Raw genomic sequence first — 20,873 nt, 5'->3', positions numbered from 1 at the left:
TAAGAATTCTTATTAAAATATAACATTATTAAAGTATGATTCATGGGAAGTGTCATGTTTCTGAACTAAAGTAAATGGATAAGGATAAAATCTAACAAGTATTGAACATGTAATTCAATACTTAAGAAAATTGTAACTGATTTTATCGTAGCTTAATTTTTAAAAGGATTATAAAATCCTTTACAATTAACAATCACTTTGCTCCAGTATTAAACAGATCTAGAAAGTAATGCATATTGATTTACTTTGCGTCTGGTAATTACCTTTATCCCAGTAATTATTAATATCATCATAGAACCTCTCCCATAATGCATATACTCCACAAGTATTTTGCACATAATTTCATAACTCTCCTGAAGCCTGTCCATGGACTTCATTTTCAAAAGTGGTAGTAATTTCCAGAAATTGCTACTTCACAATCTTCAACTTATTCTGCAAGCAAGTCAATGTTATTAAAAACTACTTGGACTACTAACAAACACAAACATATTTGACTTGAAAACACTTTATTGAACATTTGGATGTTGCTTCCAATCTTTTAAGTTTAAGGATTAAAAAGAGGCATTTAAATAACAACAAATCTATACCGACATCATTTTTCTTTATGTAAAGAAATATGAAAGAATTGTGCATTAATATTTAAAAGCAAAGTAGTTCACTGCCAAAACTTTATCTCAAGAGCACAACAAATTCTAAGCACAATAAGATCATACTGCTACTTCAATATTCTTGGAAATGGTGAGTGACTAGCCTGTCTATGGCTTAGAATCTGTTTCCATGCTTGTTTCCTGAGATTCTTCTACCTCTGAGAGCTTTTCATCATCTGCAATTGAGAAAGAACCAACACCTTGGTCAAAATGCTTAAATGTTTGAATTGTATAAAATACCATTTTTGTTCTTTAATAGCCAATCTATTTAAAGATGTCAAAATTATAACCTATGCCTATAATCAGCCCACACAGGATTTGTTTTTAAAAGTGCTATTTTGGTTGTTGATTAATCAAAATATAAAATTTATGTGATATATTTACTAAAAAGAAAAAAATCTAAATCTTAGGCTTCCTTGAAAACAATCAGATAACAGAAATTTCCAATTTGCTATAGGCAATAAAAAGAGCAAGTCTCCGGTTCCCCAAAGCATCCATGATCCAGTGTATGCAAATGTGCATATGTTGGGATCATTTCACTCACTCATCATTGCTTGCCTGGGTCTTGAATCATTACTTCATATCGATAAAAGATAATAAACCAAGAAAAATTGTGGATCTAACATCCTTGAACTTCTCATAATTTAAACCACTGGTTATGTATTTAAATAATACAGTACTATAATTAAAAATATATAAAAATGCTAACTCAAAAGGAAACCTGCACTCCTATGTTTATTATAGCACTATTAACAAAAGCCAAGATATATATAATGGAATACTACTCAGTGATCAAAAAGATAAACATGCCATTTGCAGCAACATGGATGAAACTGGATGGGATTATGCTAAGAGAAGTAAGTCAGAAGAAGGAAGATAAATACCAGATGGTATCACTTATATGTGGAATATAGAAAAACTAAATAAAGGGTCAGACAAAGATCAATTTAAAAAGAACCCCTGAAAGCTGATCATAGATTTGCAGCTTTCAGAGGGGGAGGGGTGAGACTGGGATAGGGAAAGAGAGCACAACAGACTATGGTGGAGGACTTGGTGAGACTGCACCGGAGGGGAAAAACCCTATACTGTCAAACACTAGCAAGGAGATAAAACAACAGTACTTCAAGCAAAAAAAAGTTGAACATTGTCAGTACATTCTAATGTTATACTCCTCTTCTGAGAGGGAAGATGTGTTCTTTGTTATTTTAGAAGGCCTGGCCCTGGATCATTTAAAAATCTTTGAAAACATTCAAGGAAATTCCCTCTACTTACTTTCCAATGTTTGCTGCAGTTCATGGATGGTACTAAGAAGAACATGAAATTGTTTCCGTCTCAATTCCAGCTGTGTTAAGAAGAAGAAAATTAATACACATTGATCCTTAAGAATATACATATCACAAAGGCTAAGAATACATGCAAATACCTTATCTTCAACACTTTCTTTAATATGTGAAAGATGCTCTAATTCTTTTCCCAGAGCTTCTAGTTCTCTGAAAAAAAAAAATAAAAACAGTGTTATGTTTTTGCTACTTGGGACAACAAATCACAATATCTCACTTTTTGGTCATCAAATAGTATTTAAAAAATAAAGATGATAAAGAGTTATCACCCTCAGGCCTCCCTGGTGGCGCAAGGGGTTAAACATCGCACTATGAAGCAGTCCACAGCCTCTGCAGCACGGAGTTCGATCCCCAGCTGGCCAGGGAGCAACCCATGTGGCACAACAGACCTCTCCTGTTTCACTCACTGCTCCCCTCAGCAGTGTATTTCAGTAGATATGCCTGTTCTGCTCCCCACTCTGTCTCTGGTGAATCCTCTCACCCCCAGCATCTCTGGCCTATACCCCAGCTCTTGTATACATAAATAAATCTTTAAAAAAAAAAAGTCCATTAAAGGTAAGACTTTTAAAACTAAGAATGATTTCTTAACTGCTAAATATGCAGTTATTTTCATTAAAATTACATTTTTATTGAATAATTTTTAAAATACAATATAGGTAACAGGATAATGAACCCCAAAACTGATAAATTTTAACATTTGTTGTATTTACTTCTTATTAGTAAAAAAAAAAATAATAATTGCAGATAAACGTGAACTATTTTTTTTTAATATTTTTTTAAAATTTTTTTTATAGAAGCATGTTTTTATTTATTTATTTGTTTGTTTGTTTTGTTTATACACGCACTGGGTACAGTCAGAAGCACGGGAGGGTGAGAGAATTCACCAGAGCCAGAGCGGGGAGCAGAGCAGGCAGAAGGACTGAAGTACACAGCTGAGGGGAGCAGCGGGCGGCAGGAGAGGCCTGTGCGCCACGTGGGACCATCCTCCGGTGGCCGGGGAGCAGCCGGGGATCGAACTGGCGCCGCAGAGGCCACGGGCAGCCTCGCAACCCAGCGCTCAACCGCTGCGCCACCGGGGAGGCCCAGACGTGAACTATTTTTGAACCTTACTGTCAGCCCTCTATTCCAGACTTCTTTTCCTCCTCTAGTACTTCCTCAATCACTGTAATCCTTTTTTAATGTAGATATTCGTTCTCTGAATAATACACAGTATAAACATATCATATAAGAGTATACAGTATTGCTGCTTATTGTTTTTATGTGTTACTATATAAGCAGACCATTCTGTTTATCCATTTTTCTATTGATATATGCATTTATATAGAATTATAAGCAATAAGGTAGGAGGAAGAAAAATTTAATCAGTCAGTACTAGAATATGTAATATTGAAGATCTGACTCTTTTTGAAGCATGTATTCTTATACAAAGGGAATGTGCATGTGAGTATATATTTATGTAATAAGATAAGCTCCTTTCAAAGCAAAGCTCTAAACTTACTTTAAAGTCTCATGCCTATCTGGATGATGCTGGATCACTTTTGCCAAAGCATCATATTCTGAAAGGCAAAAAAAAAAAAAACCAAATTAAGGCTTTTTTGTACGTGGATTATCAAAACCAAAAAGGATAACACCATAAATCTCCTCTAATCACTTTCCAGTTGCATAAGAAATAGAAACATTGAAAGAATATTTTTAGTTTCATGTGATTCAACCATAACTGTAATGATACAGACTTCAAAAGTATTCTAAACAGGGACTTCATCTCAGACTTTTTTTCTCTCCCACTTACCTATGGGCAGAAGACAAAAGCTCAGCATAAGCACAATGGATTAAAGTCATTGATCATGAAGGGGACTGATTTGAAGAGTATCTTACACACTATTTGCCCAGTAAAAAAGCAAAAAGATCAGCAATGTAAATATATCTTACCATTAATTTAAGATCTTAGACAACAGCAAATTATACTTCTCATTCTAAAGGTAAATATTTTAGAAACAGAAATGCTATAAAATTCAGAAACCTTTTTTCTGTTCCACTGAGACCTCCAATATGTCATATATCTACTGTTAACCTTTCTTATAAAATGATAAATGGCAACATTCATTTAAAAGCCTCAATAATCAACAAAAATACAATGAAACATTTAAGAGTTTTAGAATTGAAATAATTTTTAAATAAGCTGGCATAGCTTACTATAAATTGCCTTCCAAAACTTGATCATAAGTATTTTAGACTGAATTCAAAACCAACTTCTAAAAATTAGGAACTAAAGGTCACCTTAATTAGCTATTAAAAAGTAAAATCCATGGTTTTGAATTCAGCTTATTAATTGGATAAATTAATCTTAAAAAAAGATATTTATTGATTTAACACAAATTATTTGGATTAAAATATAAGCTATGCTCAATGTAAAAAGAACATAATCCATAAAAATCTACAAACACCAAATAACCACTGGCATTTTTTATTTCCCTCTAGTTTCTCATGTGTCAAGTTTGTTTGTACTTTCAAGTAAGTTTGTACTTAGTAAAAACTCAATGGGTTTAAATTACATTCTTTTTTTTCATTTTGTTAAAAATAGCTACATTAAAACAAATACTCTTAATCTAGTGAATTTGCACAAATTGCTTTGCTAATCAACCATAGCATTATTTAAGCAAAGAGTTCTGAAGACAGTAAAACAACGAATACTTAAATACTTGGAAAATCAATACAATCCAGTAACGGATTTTTTTTTTCAGTACAGCCTTCCTTTTCTACTTTAAATAATAGAGTTTTACAGAATTAGCTTGCCCCCAATTATCTTACATAATTCAGGTTGATTCTAGCTGTCGATTTTACCTCAGAATATTAAAAACTGCATGAAAATACTAGTCAGTAATAAAGTATCTGCACATTAAGTCCCATAAAACCATTACCTTGGCGATTTTTTCGTATTCGTTTTGCTTGAAGAATCTGCTTTTTGCATTCAGCAATTTTTTCATGTGCTCCAGCAATACTACATTCTATATAAAGAGGTGTTTTTAAGATAGTCATCCATTTCAATTTCAAAATGCTTTTAAATTAAGTTCCATTACTAACAGAATAAAAGGCGGCATTTAAAAAATACCTGTAACCCAAAGTATTGTATCATACTTGAATATATTTTTGTAGTCGATATTTAATGTATTATTTCTCTTACTACTGTATTATTATTTTACCACGAAGCAAAGTAAAATTATTAGCATAGTGTTTTCTTTTAGACCATAAAAATTTACAGATAGAAAACATTGGTATGTTTGTTATTTTTACCTATTTCTTTGTAAATTTTTTCATAATTTTCCATTTCTCTGAGATTCATATCATAAACCAGCAATGTTTTGCCCATTGAAAATTCACATTGGGACAGTGTGCTCAGCATGCGTTGGTACTGGCTATATCTGATGAGAAAGGGAAACAGAATAAAGAATTCTTTAGATGACCAAATTTGTATTATTACAGTACAGGCAAAGATTTGCTAACTAAATTATACCAAGTTCTAAGAAAATCATTTGTTTTATTTAAAACAAAAAATAATTTAGAACACCTGTGGTTTCCAAGTTTTCTTTTTCCAAATGTGGTATACCTGAATTTGTAAGTGGCTCTAGCTATGAAGGATAGGACTGTTCTTATAAACTTAATTCAAATAACTATATTTGGTATTTTTAAAAACTATTTTGATTTTTTTAGCTTCAAAATTCTGTTCTCACAATTATTTCATTCTATATAATTATCTATATTGAATATTAATCCAAATAATGAAAATTGTTCTAAGTAAAAAAAGTAATATTTATGTTAAACCTTGCAGCAACATTTTATTAGCTCATTAAAGAAAAATTTTGTCTTGCTAAACATTTATCTATTTAAAGTGATCAAATTAGTGAGTCTAAATGTAATCTTTACTTCTTCTTACCACTCTGCCTTCTGCACATATTAATAAACATAAAGCAGGCCTCTGCAGAGAAATAAAGGCCAGAAATATTTACTCTTAATTAATCAAGAGTTGACACCACTGGACATTTAAGATAACTGAAATTTTGAAATAGTAACAGGATTACAATATACAGTCTAAGATCACATCAAGATATTGGCACAGAAACAACAATGAAATGAATTACCCCTCTTCCTGTGATCCAGAATTACACCATTTAATGAAACTTTTCACTAGCAGATTAATTCTCCGATCATCTCCAGCACCATCTCCATCAATTAGGAGACGTTTGCGTATGACTTCATCTGGAGGTAAGAAGAACAATGTGAATTAAAATGACTTGCTCTTGGTAACTCTCAAGGGAAAATAATCAATATGACTACTCATTCATTCTTCCAAAAGAAATCACTGAAATTTACATGTACTAAGGTCAATGAACTATATGCTTTAAAATAGTTGAAATGTTAAATTTTGTTTAGGTTTTACTGAAATTTATACTGATATCTAACTATAAATACATATACATGTGTGTGTGTATATATATATTTTTTGGCAAGACTGTGTATATCCGGCCTCATTGTAGGGAAGGCCTGGGGTTATAGACAGCTGTGAAAAGTCCTACCCTCACAGAATGTCATCCCAATGTGTTGTATAGTAGAAACAATTTTCAGGTTCCACCAAGAAAATAAATCAATAATTCTTGGGAACAGCTTTAAAAAAAACCTGTGCACAGACAGTAGAAAATCGAACTCTTCAAATCTCTTGCTAGTGTGAGGTTATTGGTAAAAGGAACAGTTGCCCCAAGGTAAAAAATTTCCAAAAAGCAGTACAGATGATGAGTAACAAGTGGGGCCCCAACCTGCCTGCCTGGCAGCCCTAAGCTAGAGCTTTTGCTGGATCATAACAAGAGAAAGAAACTAAAACCACTATAAAGTATTTTCATCTATCAGACTGGCGAAGATCAAAAGACCCAATAATAAAGGCATTGGCAAGGGTGTTAAGAAACCACACTTAGATACACTGATGGAATGGAAGCTAGTACAGGCTATAGGGCAACTGGGCAATAGTAAACAATAGTTAAAGTGCAAGTACCTTCCTGGCCCCTTCCTTCCAATTTTACATACTCATCCTATAGATATACATGCACCAATGCACGAAGATAAATGGAAAGGGATTTCCTACTTAGCAGTGTCATGTGTAGTAGAAAGATGGCAAACCTCAACATTCACCAGTCAGAGACTGTTTAAATTATCAGACGTTAATGTAACATAAAATTATGCAGCCAATAGAATAGTGTGGCTTTATGCACCGACACAAAAAAATCTCTGTAGATAAGTAAAATGAAAACAATACAGGTACAGGGAAGTACAAGTTTGTCACCGTTTGCATAGAAAAGGGAGGTTTTGTGTGTATGTGTGTGCACATCACATATGAATGTGTCTGCGTATTCAGAAAATATCTTTGTAAGGATGCCCAAGGAACTGGTAATAGGGGTTGTTCTGGTGAGAGGAATTCCAAATGGAGGTGGAGAAAAGATTTAATTTTCTTGTCCGGTTTTGGAGTGTTTGTTTTTTACCATGTACATGCATTTTTTTTCCAAAAACAAAAAATAAATTTTAAAGTGTGCATAATTCTTGGAGAGCCTGCCTGATGAAGCAACAACAAAAATCTTAAACAATAGTTCCTGTGTGTGTAGGCAGAAGAATTTTAAAACGCAGGTGCAGCGGAGATAAACTTTGGAGGGCAGATGGCTCCAGTTTTAAAATCTATTCCTTGACAACATCAGATAAACATCTTTAGAATAGGGTTTTGCTCTCAGCCATGGCTTTGACTGGCTTCTCCAGCTACAGATTCATCAGGTGTTTTGAAACTTTAAAATACAAATTAACATTTTCAGTTTTTAAACATCAACAATATTGTTTGAGGAGACTGAGAGAAAACACAGTCCTTGAAGGAATGAAAACGCAGAAAGTGAACTGATTTTTAAAATTACAAACATGTTTTAACTTCAACATGAAAGTGAACATCTACCGGATCAGCAGTCTGGTAGCATGGATGCTGCCCAACAATTCCTTTGCAGGTTTTAGCTCTGCTCTTCCAAAACTCCAAGACAAGCCATCGTCCTCCCAGAGGCCTCCCACTTTATTGAGGACCAGGAATGTTAAATATAAATGCATTCTAGGTATAGCAGATACAAGCTGGAGGGAGGACCCAAAGGTAGAAGCTATTACCAGAGACGGTTTTTCAAGAAATTTCTGAAATTGAGAAACTAAAAAATATTTCAAACATATTTTGTGATCATTCTAGCTGTATACTTCAGATCTGTACACTGTCACATATGCATGTGATTTCCCAATTACAAATTTTTGAAAATGTTCAGGTCAAAACCACTTGGGGAAAGGTTCATGAGGGTCAGCGCTGCGTCCTGTTCATTCTCTTTTCTCACCCTAGGTTTTTACATATCTGATGCGCAATAAATATTTTTAAATAGCTCTGTGGTGCCTGCCTGGTACCATCTGTCTTCCAAAGAGCATTTTCTCAATAAAGCACTAACAAGGCCTAGCAGGCAATTATCTTATTTTCAGGTTAACAGCAGCAATTTCCCTACTTGTACAGAAGACATGAATATTTGATCAAAGAGCAGATGTGTATGTAGGGTACTAGAGTTAAGTTCTGAGGACATGAAAAAAAGACCCCAGCTCTTTTCCTCTAGTTGGAGAAATAACACATTCACAGAGAGGCTGTGTTAAATGAGTGACACACACAGTAGAAGAGGCTAGGAGAGCTTCCTTTGGCTTGGGGGGGGAGGGGGCAGGGAAGTAGATTTGTGTTGCTCTTGAGATACTCAAAAATCATCAACCAAAAAAGCTAAAGGGCATTTTTAACAATATTAAAATTTTAAATAACATAATTTTTGAACCAACAATCCTAGCTATAGTTGTAGATATGCACTATATGTCAGATTATTTATTGAAATGTTATAATAGCAAAAGATTGGAAATAACCCAAATATCCATCAATAGGGGATCAGTTAAATGTTGGGAGAAGGATATGATGGAATGCTATGAAGCTAATATTGACAATCCTCTCAGGTCTAGTAAACCCTATGAAAACAGTAAAGCTGGTTTAGAAACTATTTTGTTGATGTTATCAACATCATTCTAAGTTGTCATGATTACTTTCTTTATTCAGAGTAGTTTTTAAACCAAAATATTTAACATCAGTCCTGAGGATGGTGATTTTTCACCTGATTTTAGGTTTGTATGATGATTTCCTACTGGATTTAGTTATATGCTGTACTGTAATTATACTTATAAAATGGCTACCATTCAAAGTCACTTTAAAGTCAGTTATGATACATTTGATGCTAAGCAAATCTTCACTTACAAAACTGGTATGTATTTAGACCCTTTTCCGTCTTACATGTCAACCTATACTTAGAAGAAACATAAAACTACTTAAGATACTAAATGAGCTTCAAAAATTCCTTTCAGTGGATTAGCTATTAATGCCCCATTTTTCATGAATAGAAAGGCAGGAAGAAATGATTGCTTTCTAGTCACTAGACCAACTCTCAATTTCCCAGCCTCTGGTCAGACAACACAGCCATTTCAGCTGTGCTCTCATTTCAGCAAGGAAAGGATGTCTTACAAACCCAGATGAACATTCCTTTCAAAACCCCTAATTGTTATTCCTCACAGTAGCACAGTAGCTATTAAAACCTTGATAATAAGTTTTCCGAACATCTTGGAGGAAATATTAAAAAAGGAAAGAAGAAAACAGTTTGGAAGATGTGGGGCTATAAAGGGGGTAACTTCCAAAATTATTTCTTTAAGGACAGGTCAAGACTTAACACAGCAGCAAGCACCTCACTGTTATGTAACTTCCTCCCTGTGCTGAGCTATCTCAAATGTGCCTTCCCCAACAGCCAGAACTCAAACACTGTGATCTCACCTGCTTTGGGGAAATTGTAATAGTGTGATCTACCAATGAGGATTAGCATTTCCTTTCTATAGGCAGGTTGGCAAGGAAATCTAGCCTCTTGCGAACTCATATCTGACTTTCTTGGGGTTCCAAAACACTTGATCCAAACTGAAAAGTATAGAAATGGGTAACAATTTGAGGCAGAATTACCATGGAAAAAAATAGCTGGCTATGGGGGCAAAGTAACACTATATATCTAAATTTGAAACAAAATATATGCTCCCCCTAAGGTCCCCTATCTTCTAGACATTATTCCCACAGGTGTACAAAGACATCTTCCTTGTAACACTGTAAGAGTAACAAAATTGAACCAAATGTTTGATAAGTTTAAAAAAAATAGACACTACAAATTGGATACAAAAGAATGTAGAAATAAGTCCAAGATCTAGCATTAATTATAGAAGCATTAATACAGAAAAGTGTAAACATCTGTATAAAATTTTTAAATTTTATGAACATACTGGCATACCAATCAACAGATACATAACGCTTGCAATATGCCAAGTACGCTTCCAAGTGCTTATCAAATGTAAACACTTAACTGGCACAACAGCTCTATAAAGTAGGTATTATCACCCCTGTTTTGCCAAAGAAGAAACAGAAAGTACTTGCCCAAAATTAAATGACACAGAAAGTAAGGAGCAGAGCTGGGACTCAAACTTAGGAGGCGCTTCCTACTTTTCACAGGCATTTAGAAAACATTCAGGAAGTATACACAAAGACAGTTTATAATGATTGCCTTTGGCGAGAGGGAGTAGTGGAAGGCGAAGATGGAAGAGGGGGAGGTTTTCACTTGTCATTTTATGTATTTCTTCTCGAATTTTCTGACATGGATCAGTTAAAAAAATAGAGTGGTTATCTGGATAGTGAGGTTATTGGTCATTTTGAAGTGTTTTCATTTTTTCTGTATTAAAAATTCTAATCAATTTTCTTCAATATGGCCACAATGGGTTAATGAGAAAAAAGAATTCTGGCTTGATTTGACTTATTAACAAGAGACTCAAACCACGCAATAACAGTCTCAATGCAGATTCCTGTTAGATAACCCATTAGATCACCATTGCCTGTGAGCTATTAAAATGAATTATGTCTGCCTCATTGCGATAGATTTTTTAAATGGCGAAATAACACCTAATCCCTTCTTTCAAGAAGCTTAAAACTATGGAAAAAATTAAGGCCAATAACATCAAGATAACAAAAAGGAAAGTGGAAAGAACAATAAGATGGCCTGATTCCTTCGTGTAAATATTGATCTCTCCAGAGATACTTAGAACCAGTGTAAATAAGTTGCTGATGCCAAAGTAAATTACTTAAAGCAAATTAAATAAAAAATTTTTAAAGGAGAAAAATCATGCTAAGGTCCTCTTTTTTCTATGTTTATTTAAATGTTTAGAGTGTGGTGTTAATAAAGAAAAGGTTGAAACACCAATCTTGCTTTGAAAAAAACCATTATCTCGGCTAAAGAAACATTCAGCAGTTGAACTGCATCAGTAGTCCCTGTGCTAGGATAATCAAAGAGGGAACTAAGTGGGCAAATCCACTGGCAGTAGTCAAACAAACAAGCAAACAAACAAACCCCATGTCCACAAATGTTATGGCTAATTAACACTGGATCAGCAATTGAAATAGGAGTAACAGAAGCAGATGTTAATACAGCATTTATACACTCTTATTTGGGACCACATATCTCATTTGTTTACTTTCATTCTGAAGTATCCTGGTTTGGACAATAAATGGTCACTTAGCTCTGAAGTACCATACATATATTATCATACTTCATCCTTAAACCTATACAGTGTACAGTTATCTTCCTTTTACAGATAAGTACTGTCACCTCTGCCTTCATAGGAAAATGTACATAATTACCTTATTAGAAAGCTATACTACCATGCCACTACTCTGCCATATTGTTCACAGGCATATTAGAAGTCATTATTTCAAGTTTTAACAAGCATATATTCATGCAGTATGCTTTTTGATTAAAAAATAAAACAATGCTGTGAAAACCAACATGTTCTATGAAATGGAATGTGCAGCCACATCCTGCTCCTACTACCCCTTTCTCATCTCCCATCTGCTGCTCTGACATATCACTATATCTACCTACTGGTCCCTGTACCACAAAAAGTGCTTCTGAAATGATTTCTATCCGAGACTAACACTGTTTAACACCCTTTAAATTAACACATACAAAATACAAACTGTGAACATAGTTTAAATTAACAGTGACAACATCTAAACTGCTTTTCAGTGAGCCAAAATGCTAGTGTGGCAACGGGGAACGAGAGAGAAGGCTTTTCCAGTAACTATATGATAGTTATTATATAACTACAAATAACTATAACTTATCTATATAACTAACATAATTATTTACCAATAACTAAATCACTAACTTCCTGGGACCTCCATTTTTGCCTCTAAAAATCTATTGCCATAGTACTGATGGTAACAATTATTGTTCAGTATCTATAGATAACAATATAGTGCCTCTCTCCTTCCCTTGGAGGCAGGGTATTTTCTCAAATTAACCAATGTGTCCTTGTACTGGGTGCAAGAAATAAATAGCTCCTTCATGAGCTCCCAGTCCAACTGGACACAGACCACAGATAAGGATTACGTGAGGGCATATGCCTTTTCAGGCGCCTCAAATTTGTAAGAATCCATTGGCCCTCCTCTACATTCCATAGATAGGCATTGAAAGTCCTCCTGGCACTTTTCAGGAGGGTAACTAAGATATGGAGGGCATTCACTTCTCAGTACTCCCTGGTACCCTCACCCTCAAGCAATCCCACTTTACCTCTCACTTGGAATACCACTCATTGGCCTCCTTGATTCCATTTTGCCTTCCCAGAATCCACTTGCCAAAGAGTAACCAAGAATGACGCAAAAAATGTATTAGATCACTTATTCTTCTGCTTAACATCCTTCAAAATCATTTCCAGTCATGCCCACAGAAGACAATTCAACCTCCTTTCTGAGTTCTACAGGGCTCTCCGTGGGCTCTGGATTATTTCTCTGACCTTCTTTTCATCACATCCTTTGTGCCGACCTGGATCCAGCCCCAACAGCCTTCCTTACCTTCCCACAATGGCAAAGAGTTTGCTTTCACCTCAGGTTTTTGTATTATCTGGAATGCTTTTCTGAACTCTTCACACAGTTGACCCTTTCAACTCTCACTTTTCAAAATCACCCTATTTTAACCTAATCGTCAGTAATCCTTCCTGACTATTCTGTCCTTATTCCATCTAATTCATCCTTGTAACTTAACATCACAAGTTAATTATGTTCCTTCTCAGAAATTACCTTACTTATTTGATTGCATGCTACTGCTGCACCCCAGCAAGCACGAGCATGGCTTTCCTCTGTACAGTTTACTGCTGTAATCAGCACCTCACACTGTGCCTAGAAGGTATGCTATGGATATATGTGTGTTGGCCTATTACCACTCATTCCTGTTTGATTTTAACCAAAAGCTGAGCTGAGAAAACCATGTTTACAGAGAAATTTCTGAAGATGTAGTTCGTCCTTTCCTCTACAGGATAGACATTCTTAAAGCAAATGAGTAAAAAGACTTTGTTCTGAATTAAGGTAGCCAGCAGAGCTACTAACTGAAACAACCCTATGATCCTCAGAGCTAAGAAGATTAAGGACATGACACTGCCTTTTCTTAATGAGGACCCTACAGTAAGTTTTTTTTTCTAGATTTATTTATTTATTTATTTGATTTTATTTATACAAGCACTGGGTACAGTCAGAAGCGCGGGAGGGTGAGAGAATTCACCAGAGCCAGAGCGGGGAGCAGAACAGGCAGAAGGACTGAAGTACACTGCTGAGCGGAGCAGCGGGCACAAAAACTGTTTGTCCTTGGCATCTAATGTTTCCTTTCCTCATAAACACTGGATAGTAGAATGGAGCAGCATTTGCCTCTCTGTAGGGGCTGATGAAGAAAGAAGAGACTCACGTAGTTTTCTTAATTAATGTACCAGATTTTACCCACATTTTGAGGATCACCCCCACTTCTCACTTCTAACTTCCTCTTGTTTTTCCCAGTCTCAATATTCTTTGGTCCTGTTTACTCATTCACTTCTTTTATTTTTATGTTTTCTCATTATGTTAAACTGCTTCAAATATTTTCTGGAATATGCCACATACGTACTACGGGCTACAACAGCAACATTCATGAAATAACATGGGTAACCAGCAAAAGATAACTAGTTCTAGGAAAGAGAAGGGAAGAGTTGAAGCGGGTTTTGAAGAACAAATGCAGGTCACCAGGCAGGGAAGGGAAATCTGTACAAGTAATGAGAGGAAAAAGGCAGAGTCCTTGTCAAACGAAAGTGAAGGAGAAGAATAAACCAACTTTTACATTTAATAGTATTTGCTGAATTTTATTACTATGTTTATAGTAACGTAAAGCATTATTCAGTGGAAAGGATTTTATAACTTCTATTGCATTTAACCTTCAAAATGCCCTCAAGAAGTAGATTTTATTATCCCCATTTACAAAGAACGAAGCTGAGGTTCAATGAAATTAACTGCAGAAGGTCAGACAGCTTGTAAGTATCAGAATGGGGAATCCTGTGACCACCAAGGATGTGGAGGGTCCTGAGTACAGACAAAATCTATCCCTCTTTGCCAGTTTTCTTCCTCAAATGGAAAAATAGCACAAATAAGCATGCAAATCTGAAGCCTGAGATTCCAACCTAATCCTCTGCTCTTCCTCTGACATTCACTCAATCACAGAAGTCCTGGCTAATAGCGCATAAATTTCTCTGCCCCCTATTTCTCTACACTGCCTCTTGGTCCAAACATCCCAGTTCTCACTAGGACCATTGCAGCAGTAGCTAAGAGACAGGATAATGGTGAAGAGTAAGAACTCTGGAGCCACTGCCTGGTTAGAGCCCAGGCTCTATAACTTACCACCTGTGCAACCTTAGACAAGTTACTTAAACTCTTTGTGTCCCAGGTTCATCTGCAAAGTTGGGATAATAATTAGTATACAACTTGACATATGGCATAAATACAATATGGTAGAAAGAGAAGCACGAGCATGGCTTTCCTCTGTCCAGTTTACTGCTATAACCAGCACCTCACTTTCCCTCTTCATAGTAGAATGTGGTGGTTGTTCTTTTAATGCAAAGCTGACCATCCCACACCAATGTCAAAAGGTTTAATGGTTCCCCATTGTCCTTTGAATTCTCAGGCTCATAGCTCCAAACTATATAAGTCGGAAGCTAATATTTGCCATCTTTGCATACTTCCAACACTTTGGGGCCTTTGCACAAGTAGCTCCCCACCTGGAAAACAGTCCAAACACATCTTTTCATCCTTCAAAAATGGGGTTAGGAGTAACTTTTTTCAGGGAGGCGTTCTGATTTCTGGGAATGAATAGCAATCTTTCGATTGCTAGTTTTGATTCTACTTTCCCAAACTTGTACGTGCCTTGTGCTAATATTTGTCGCCCTTAAAAATAATTATCCAATGTGTGTTTCTCATCAGATTGTAACCTCCAAGAGGGGAAAGATTTTGCCTCTTGCTTTTGGGCTATAATTCCAAGGCCTAGCTCAGACAGGATAACCCTCAACTAAGTAAATGAAACTGGAATAAAGAAGCAAAGTTAAAATTCCCCACCAGGTTCCTGCCTTAACCTGGCTTCTCCACTACTGCTCATCACTTCCACAAAGGTGGGCCTTTCACTCTTCTTGCATTTGCCTCGTCCCTCAATATGGAGACCTCTTCAGAAGTGACTTCTCCACAGGCATCTCTAGTTCCCTGCCTGTTCCATAAGGTGTCAGCCTATTTTATTTCTGCTTTCACTCCACACCGTGGGCCCCTCCACCTATGGGTCTACTTTGCACCAGCTAAACCTCTTCCCTGACTCCCACTCCCCAGGGGACACACACATATCTTTGTTTTCATGGCTCCCCAAGTAGCCCCAATCCTACACCATCTCCTCAAAAATTCTCCACTTACATTCCCCAACTGGCCTCATGATGCCCCATCACATCTTCCAGATATTGTCCCCAGCTCCCCCCCCCCCCCCATCAGGAGTTAGTCCCCGGGTCTCATCGAGATCCACCTCACCGACTGGGGGCCCTTCCCGATCTGCCGAGAGGACCCCCCCAAACGCCACTCTGTACACTGACCACCCTCGCGTTCTCGTCCCGTACAGTCTCCCCACCCTCCCTGCGGGCACCGAACCCCGCCCCCTCCCAAGAGTGCCCCCTCCCGCCCTCCGCGGGCCCCCGACCCCCGCGTCTCCAGGACCCCCACCGCTTCCCGCTCGCCGCTGCGCGGGCCCCAGCAGCCCCGCCAAAAGCCCGCTCGCCCCCGCCGCCGACAGCCTGGACCCCTTCCGGGGACCACCCGCCCCCGCACGGCTTCAGCCTTCCCAGGGCGCCACGTGCGCCCCGGCCCCCGACGAGGGTCCCCGCACCCCCCGCCCGAGCCCGCGGGGCCCCGGGGCGAGCGGGCTGCGGAGTCCGAGCGGCGCCCGGGAAAGGCCGAGAGGCTCGGGGGCTCGGCCGCAGCAGCCCGGGCTCCGAGGGGGTCGGACCCGGGCGGCCGAGGGGCTCCCGGAAGCGGCCGGGGGGCTCCGTGGGGGCCGGGGCGGCCGGAGGGCGCGGGGCAGCGGGCCGGGGCGGCGGCGACCGGGCCTCACCGTCAGTCACGGCTCCCATGGCGTGCGCGGCGGCGGCGGCGGCGCAAGCTGAGGCGGCGGTTGGCGGCGGCGGAGGTCAAACTCCCACAATGCAGCCGGGTAAACAGCCATGGAGGAGGAGGCGGCGGCGCCCGCGGCCGCCCGCTCCGCCGCCTGAGCCGCGCCGCGCCGCCGCCGCGGGACCCGCGCGCCCCGCGCTCCTCGCGCTCCCCGCACTCCCCGGGGGCGGCCGCGGCCGGTGCGTGTGGGGGCGAGGCCCGGCGGGCGGCGGCGGCCCCCGCGGCAGCCCCGGCCCCCGCCGCCCCCCCTGCCGCCCCCGCCCGGCCCACGCCCAGAGGCCGCCCCGGAGGCCGCCGCCAGCCGCCAGGTGAGCTCGCCCGGGCGCCTCCCAGGCGACGGGGGCCGCGGGCCGCCCGGGGTCGGGGCCCCCGCGCCCGCCCCGGGAGGGGGCCCGCGGCCCCCGCCGCCCCATCCGGGCTCTCGCCGCCGGGGCGGGGGGGGGGGTCCCGCCTCGGGGGGTGGGGCGGGCGCGGGGCACCTGGACCGCGGAGCCGGGGGACGAGGGAGCTGGGGGCCCGCGGGGGCGCGGCGCCGGGGTCCTCGCAAAGTTGGCGCCCACGCGCGCCCGGGCGGGTCTCGAACGCGGGCATTTGCGCCGGGCGCGGCCGCGATCAGAAAGGGCCCCGGGTTACAGGTCGCGCGGTTCCGGTCCCTGCGGCCGCCCCTTTCCCTCCTGGGCTCCGGGAAAAGGGAGAGAGAGAAAACTTGTCGACCTCCGGGAGGAGTTCGCGGGGCGACGGAGAGCGTGGCGCCCACAGCCTTCGCCGGGCGCTGGACTCTCGTCGGCGATCGGAATGGGGTGCATTTATTTATTTATTTATTTATTTATTTATTATTTTTTTTCCCTTCCCTGCGATTTTACAAAAAGGGTTGTGCGACTGTCCCCATCTTAAGGGGAAGTTGAAAGTGAAGGGGGAGGGGGGGCTCTATGAGAAACGCTGCCTGGTGTGTAGAGTTACACATTTCCGGAGCACACTGCAGATTATATATTGGCATCTCTTCCCAAAAGTCACTTTGATGCAACTTCGATGAGTTTCTCGTAAATGGCAGCATTTACGTGGTGAGAGGCGAGAGGAAACGGGCTGATTTGCGCTCCGGTGGGATTCTCAGCCAGCAGCGTGCCTGACTTTTGAACCCCAGAGTGGGTCGTTTATCGAGTATGAAGTTATTTTCCAATTTTCCTGCTCCCTAAGTATCCTGCCTCTTCATATCCGGATTGAAGCAGTTATGTAGGATGGGTTTCGTTGTTTCGGTTTCCTTACTCCTGCTGGGTCCCTTCTCCCTGCTTTCTCCGTTCTCTCGGGGAGGGAGAGTTGTAAATGCTAATGTATGAGCGTGAAGTGTGCTGAACCTCTAGCTAGACATCAGCATGTGTAAAAGTTTATTCATATGCAGGAGGTGAGGACTTCAGTAATGCTCTTCAACAGTGCTCTCAAGAATTAGTGAGTTTGACTTGGCACCGAAGGCACAAAATTTGAGTGGAGATTCTGAGCTATAACTTGCCCTCTCCCAGGATGGGACACCTCCCGGGCTTTGAAATAATAATGCCCTAAGCCATGCCTGTGCTTTGGCAGCAGACTCTGTTCATTTTCATGATTTTGAAGGGAGAGAAGACGCTGTAACCAAAAGAATTACCTCAAATGTTAAGTACTACCAACTATACTTTGAAAGTGCCCATTATTGTCTGTATATCCCAAGTGGCATTTTGGTAGAGACCCATATTGTTTAAAAGGTGATTGTCAAGTGTTGAAAGGATATCCTTTTAAAGGTACTTGTTACATGGACTTCGCGCCATAATACTGATTTTGAAACAGTATCTAGTGACTTAAAAGAATCTTTAATGTGTATCAGAAAGTATCACTGTCCCTTGTAATTGTTAAATTTAAATGAGACCTTTTAACAGTTATTCATAGACAAAAGTTCTGACCAAGTGCTGTTATGGGTTCACTTTGTAACTTGTAATTTTGTGGAACAGTGTTAGAAATTTTCTGAAGTAGTAAGACCAGGAGAGATTGAAAAGACTTTTAAGTTCGAGGTGCATCTGAAAAATACACTTTTGAAAGTTCGTGATTCAAGTGGTAGAAAACACATAAAAATATGGGTCTTTATGAACTTCAAAAATATGCTTTGTAAACCATGTAATTCAATTCACAGTTGCAATGACACAGGTGTAAGTGATGAATATTTCAGAATTTTTAAATTGATTCTTCATGTCATGTAGTGAGAGAACATCTTTTGGTAAATGTTAGAAGTGAAGTGGTCTTCTTTGCATGTAATCAATTCTACCAACATGTTTATGAATGTTAAAGTAGGAAGGACTCAAGATCTATCCCTTACTAATGTTTCTTTCTTTTCTAGGGAGATTTCTGTGGACAGAAAGAAGTAGCAGATTTTAAACTATAACAAAGCTTTATTTAAGCTATAACAAGACTGATTTGCACTTTGAACTTAAATGACCTTAGATTTGCTGATTTACTCAAGTCATTTGATTCCTGATTTCTTTGAGAGTATGAAAGTCTAGGTAAGAAGTTTTAGTGTTTATTTAATGTTAGTTCTCTGACACTATGAGGGATGATGAGAGAGCTGGCAGTATGGTGTTTACCCTGGATCTGTGACGTGTTGGGGGTTTCTTTATATGCTTTTAGAATAGCTGATCCTGGAGACTGTGGATCTCTAGGGATCCATGAATGAGCTTCAAGGGATTCCTGAACACCCTGTAGTTGTAAACCCGTGTGTGTGTGTGTGTGTGTGTGTGTGTGTGTGTTTTCTGGGAAGAGGGTCTATAGTTCTTTTTTAAAGGAAGTCCACAACCCACAAAAGTCAGAGATTTCTGTTTTTATTAAATAAAACTGGAGTTAGACCAATTCTCAAGAGAAAGGCAGTAAAAAAGGTAGACCTTTGTGCTGCATGCTTGCCTTTTACAGTTGTCTTTAGCCTAGTCATGTGGTCTTAGAGGTACAAAGCACTTCCATTTTGTTCCCACAGCAAAGCATTGCCTACCAGTTGATAAACCATGTGCACACATAAAGGGCTTAACATGCTAGTCCTACATGCTTTGTGGCTATTTTTAAATTTTACTTAAAAATGTAAACCAGTTAAATAGATGATTAATAAGCAGAGACTTGAAGGTGACAACCAACCCTTGGTGCAAATGGTTCATTTACTCCCACTCTCTTATTGCTTACCAGAAATTCCCAAATTTGACTAGGAGATAATTTTAACAAAATGTTTGTGCCTTGGCAAGACAGCAGAGCATGATGGGGAAAATATAATTTCTGATTCAAAGCAGACTTAAGTTTAAATCTGGGTTCTTTCACTGTGGTCATATAATCTTCCTCACCCATATCCCTGTCTGGATAATGCTCCCACAACTGAGTACCGCTCTCAATTTTTCTCAACAGGGAGAGTCTGGAACGGAACTGTATTTTCCTTAATTAAATGTTGAAGGAAGAGAGGAATTTACAAATAAAAAGAGAGATGAACACAATATTTATAATGGCCATAAAATTAAACTTTCTTCCACTCATTCCGAGGCCTTGCCCCTTTCTTCTCATTTGTGTGCGTGTTCATCCTTTCTCCTTTTGAGTAGGTAATGGTTATGAAGGCTTCAATTCAGACCTCCCTGAGTTTTCTATCTGTGCTCAGTTTGAGCCAGCTAGCCTCTCTGACTCTGGAGAAAATAACCATTAAATTAAATGACCACTGAGTTTGCTCAGTCCTAGGCCCTTACAAAATACTTAGAGGAGGTAGCCATTTTGAGGATCATTTCATTCTCATTTTTAGGTGATAGCCATTGCATCACTTCGAAGAGAAAACCTTTACTCATACTCATTTCCACATATACTTCCTGGGACCATTTTCACTCAGAAAAGCTTTTCACATTCTTCTGGTTACCGTGGGCTAGTACCTCATATCTATAGGACCTATTAGAACTATGCACTGTTCTGAACAGTGGGGTTGTGTCCTCTGTTAGCCTGGTAGGTTACATCTAGACACTAGGTATGGCAGGGCCAAACCAACAAGCATACACAAGTGAAGCTGTGATTCATTCAAATACTACATGATTTTATGGACTAGAACAGTAGTCAGCAAACTTTTTGTAAAAGACAGAATAGTAAATATTTTCGACTTCGCCAGCTGCCCAGGTCTCTGCCACACCTACCTCTGCTACTGTGTCTAGAAAACCACCATAGACATAAGTGAATATTTGTGGCTATGTTCTAATAAAACTT

At 39.5% G+C, this 20,873-nt stretch overlaps 1 protein-coding gene across 1 annotated transcript; it reads right to left on the bottom strand.

The window, feature by feature from the left end:
• Positions 1-755: 755 nt before the first annotated feature.
• Positions 756-16,692, bottom strand: THOC7 (THO complex subunit 7; the record flags this gene model as incomplete). Its single annotated transcript, XM_084247976.1, is given in 9 exon segments — positions 756-823; positions 1,920-1,989; positions 2,071-2,137; positions 3,486-3,543; positions 4,906-4,992; positions 5,279-5,406; positions 6,124-6,241; positions 16,582-16,657; positions 16,663-16,692. Coding segments are annotated over 9 exon segments (702 nt in total).
• Between the last annotated feature and the right edge of the window lie 4,181 nt (positions 16,693-20,873).

This window comes from Talpa europaea (genome assembly GCF_964194135.1).
Source record: "Talpa europaea genome assembly, chromosome: 11".
Taxonomy (NCBI): Eukaryota; Metazoa; Chordata; class Mammalia; order Eulipotyphla; family Talpidae; genus Talpa; species Talpa europaea.
Note: the sequence above shows the minus strand (reverse complement) of the source record. Positions and strands in the feature narration are given on the sequence as shown.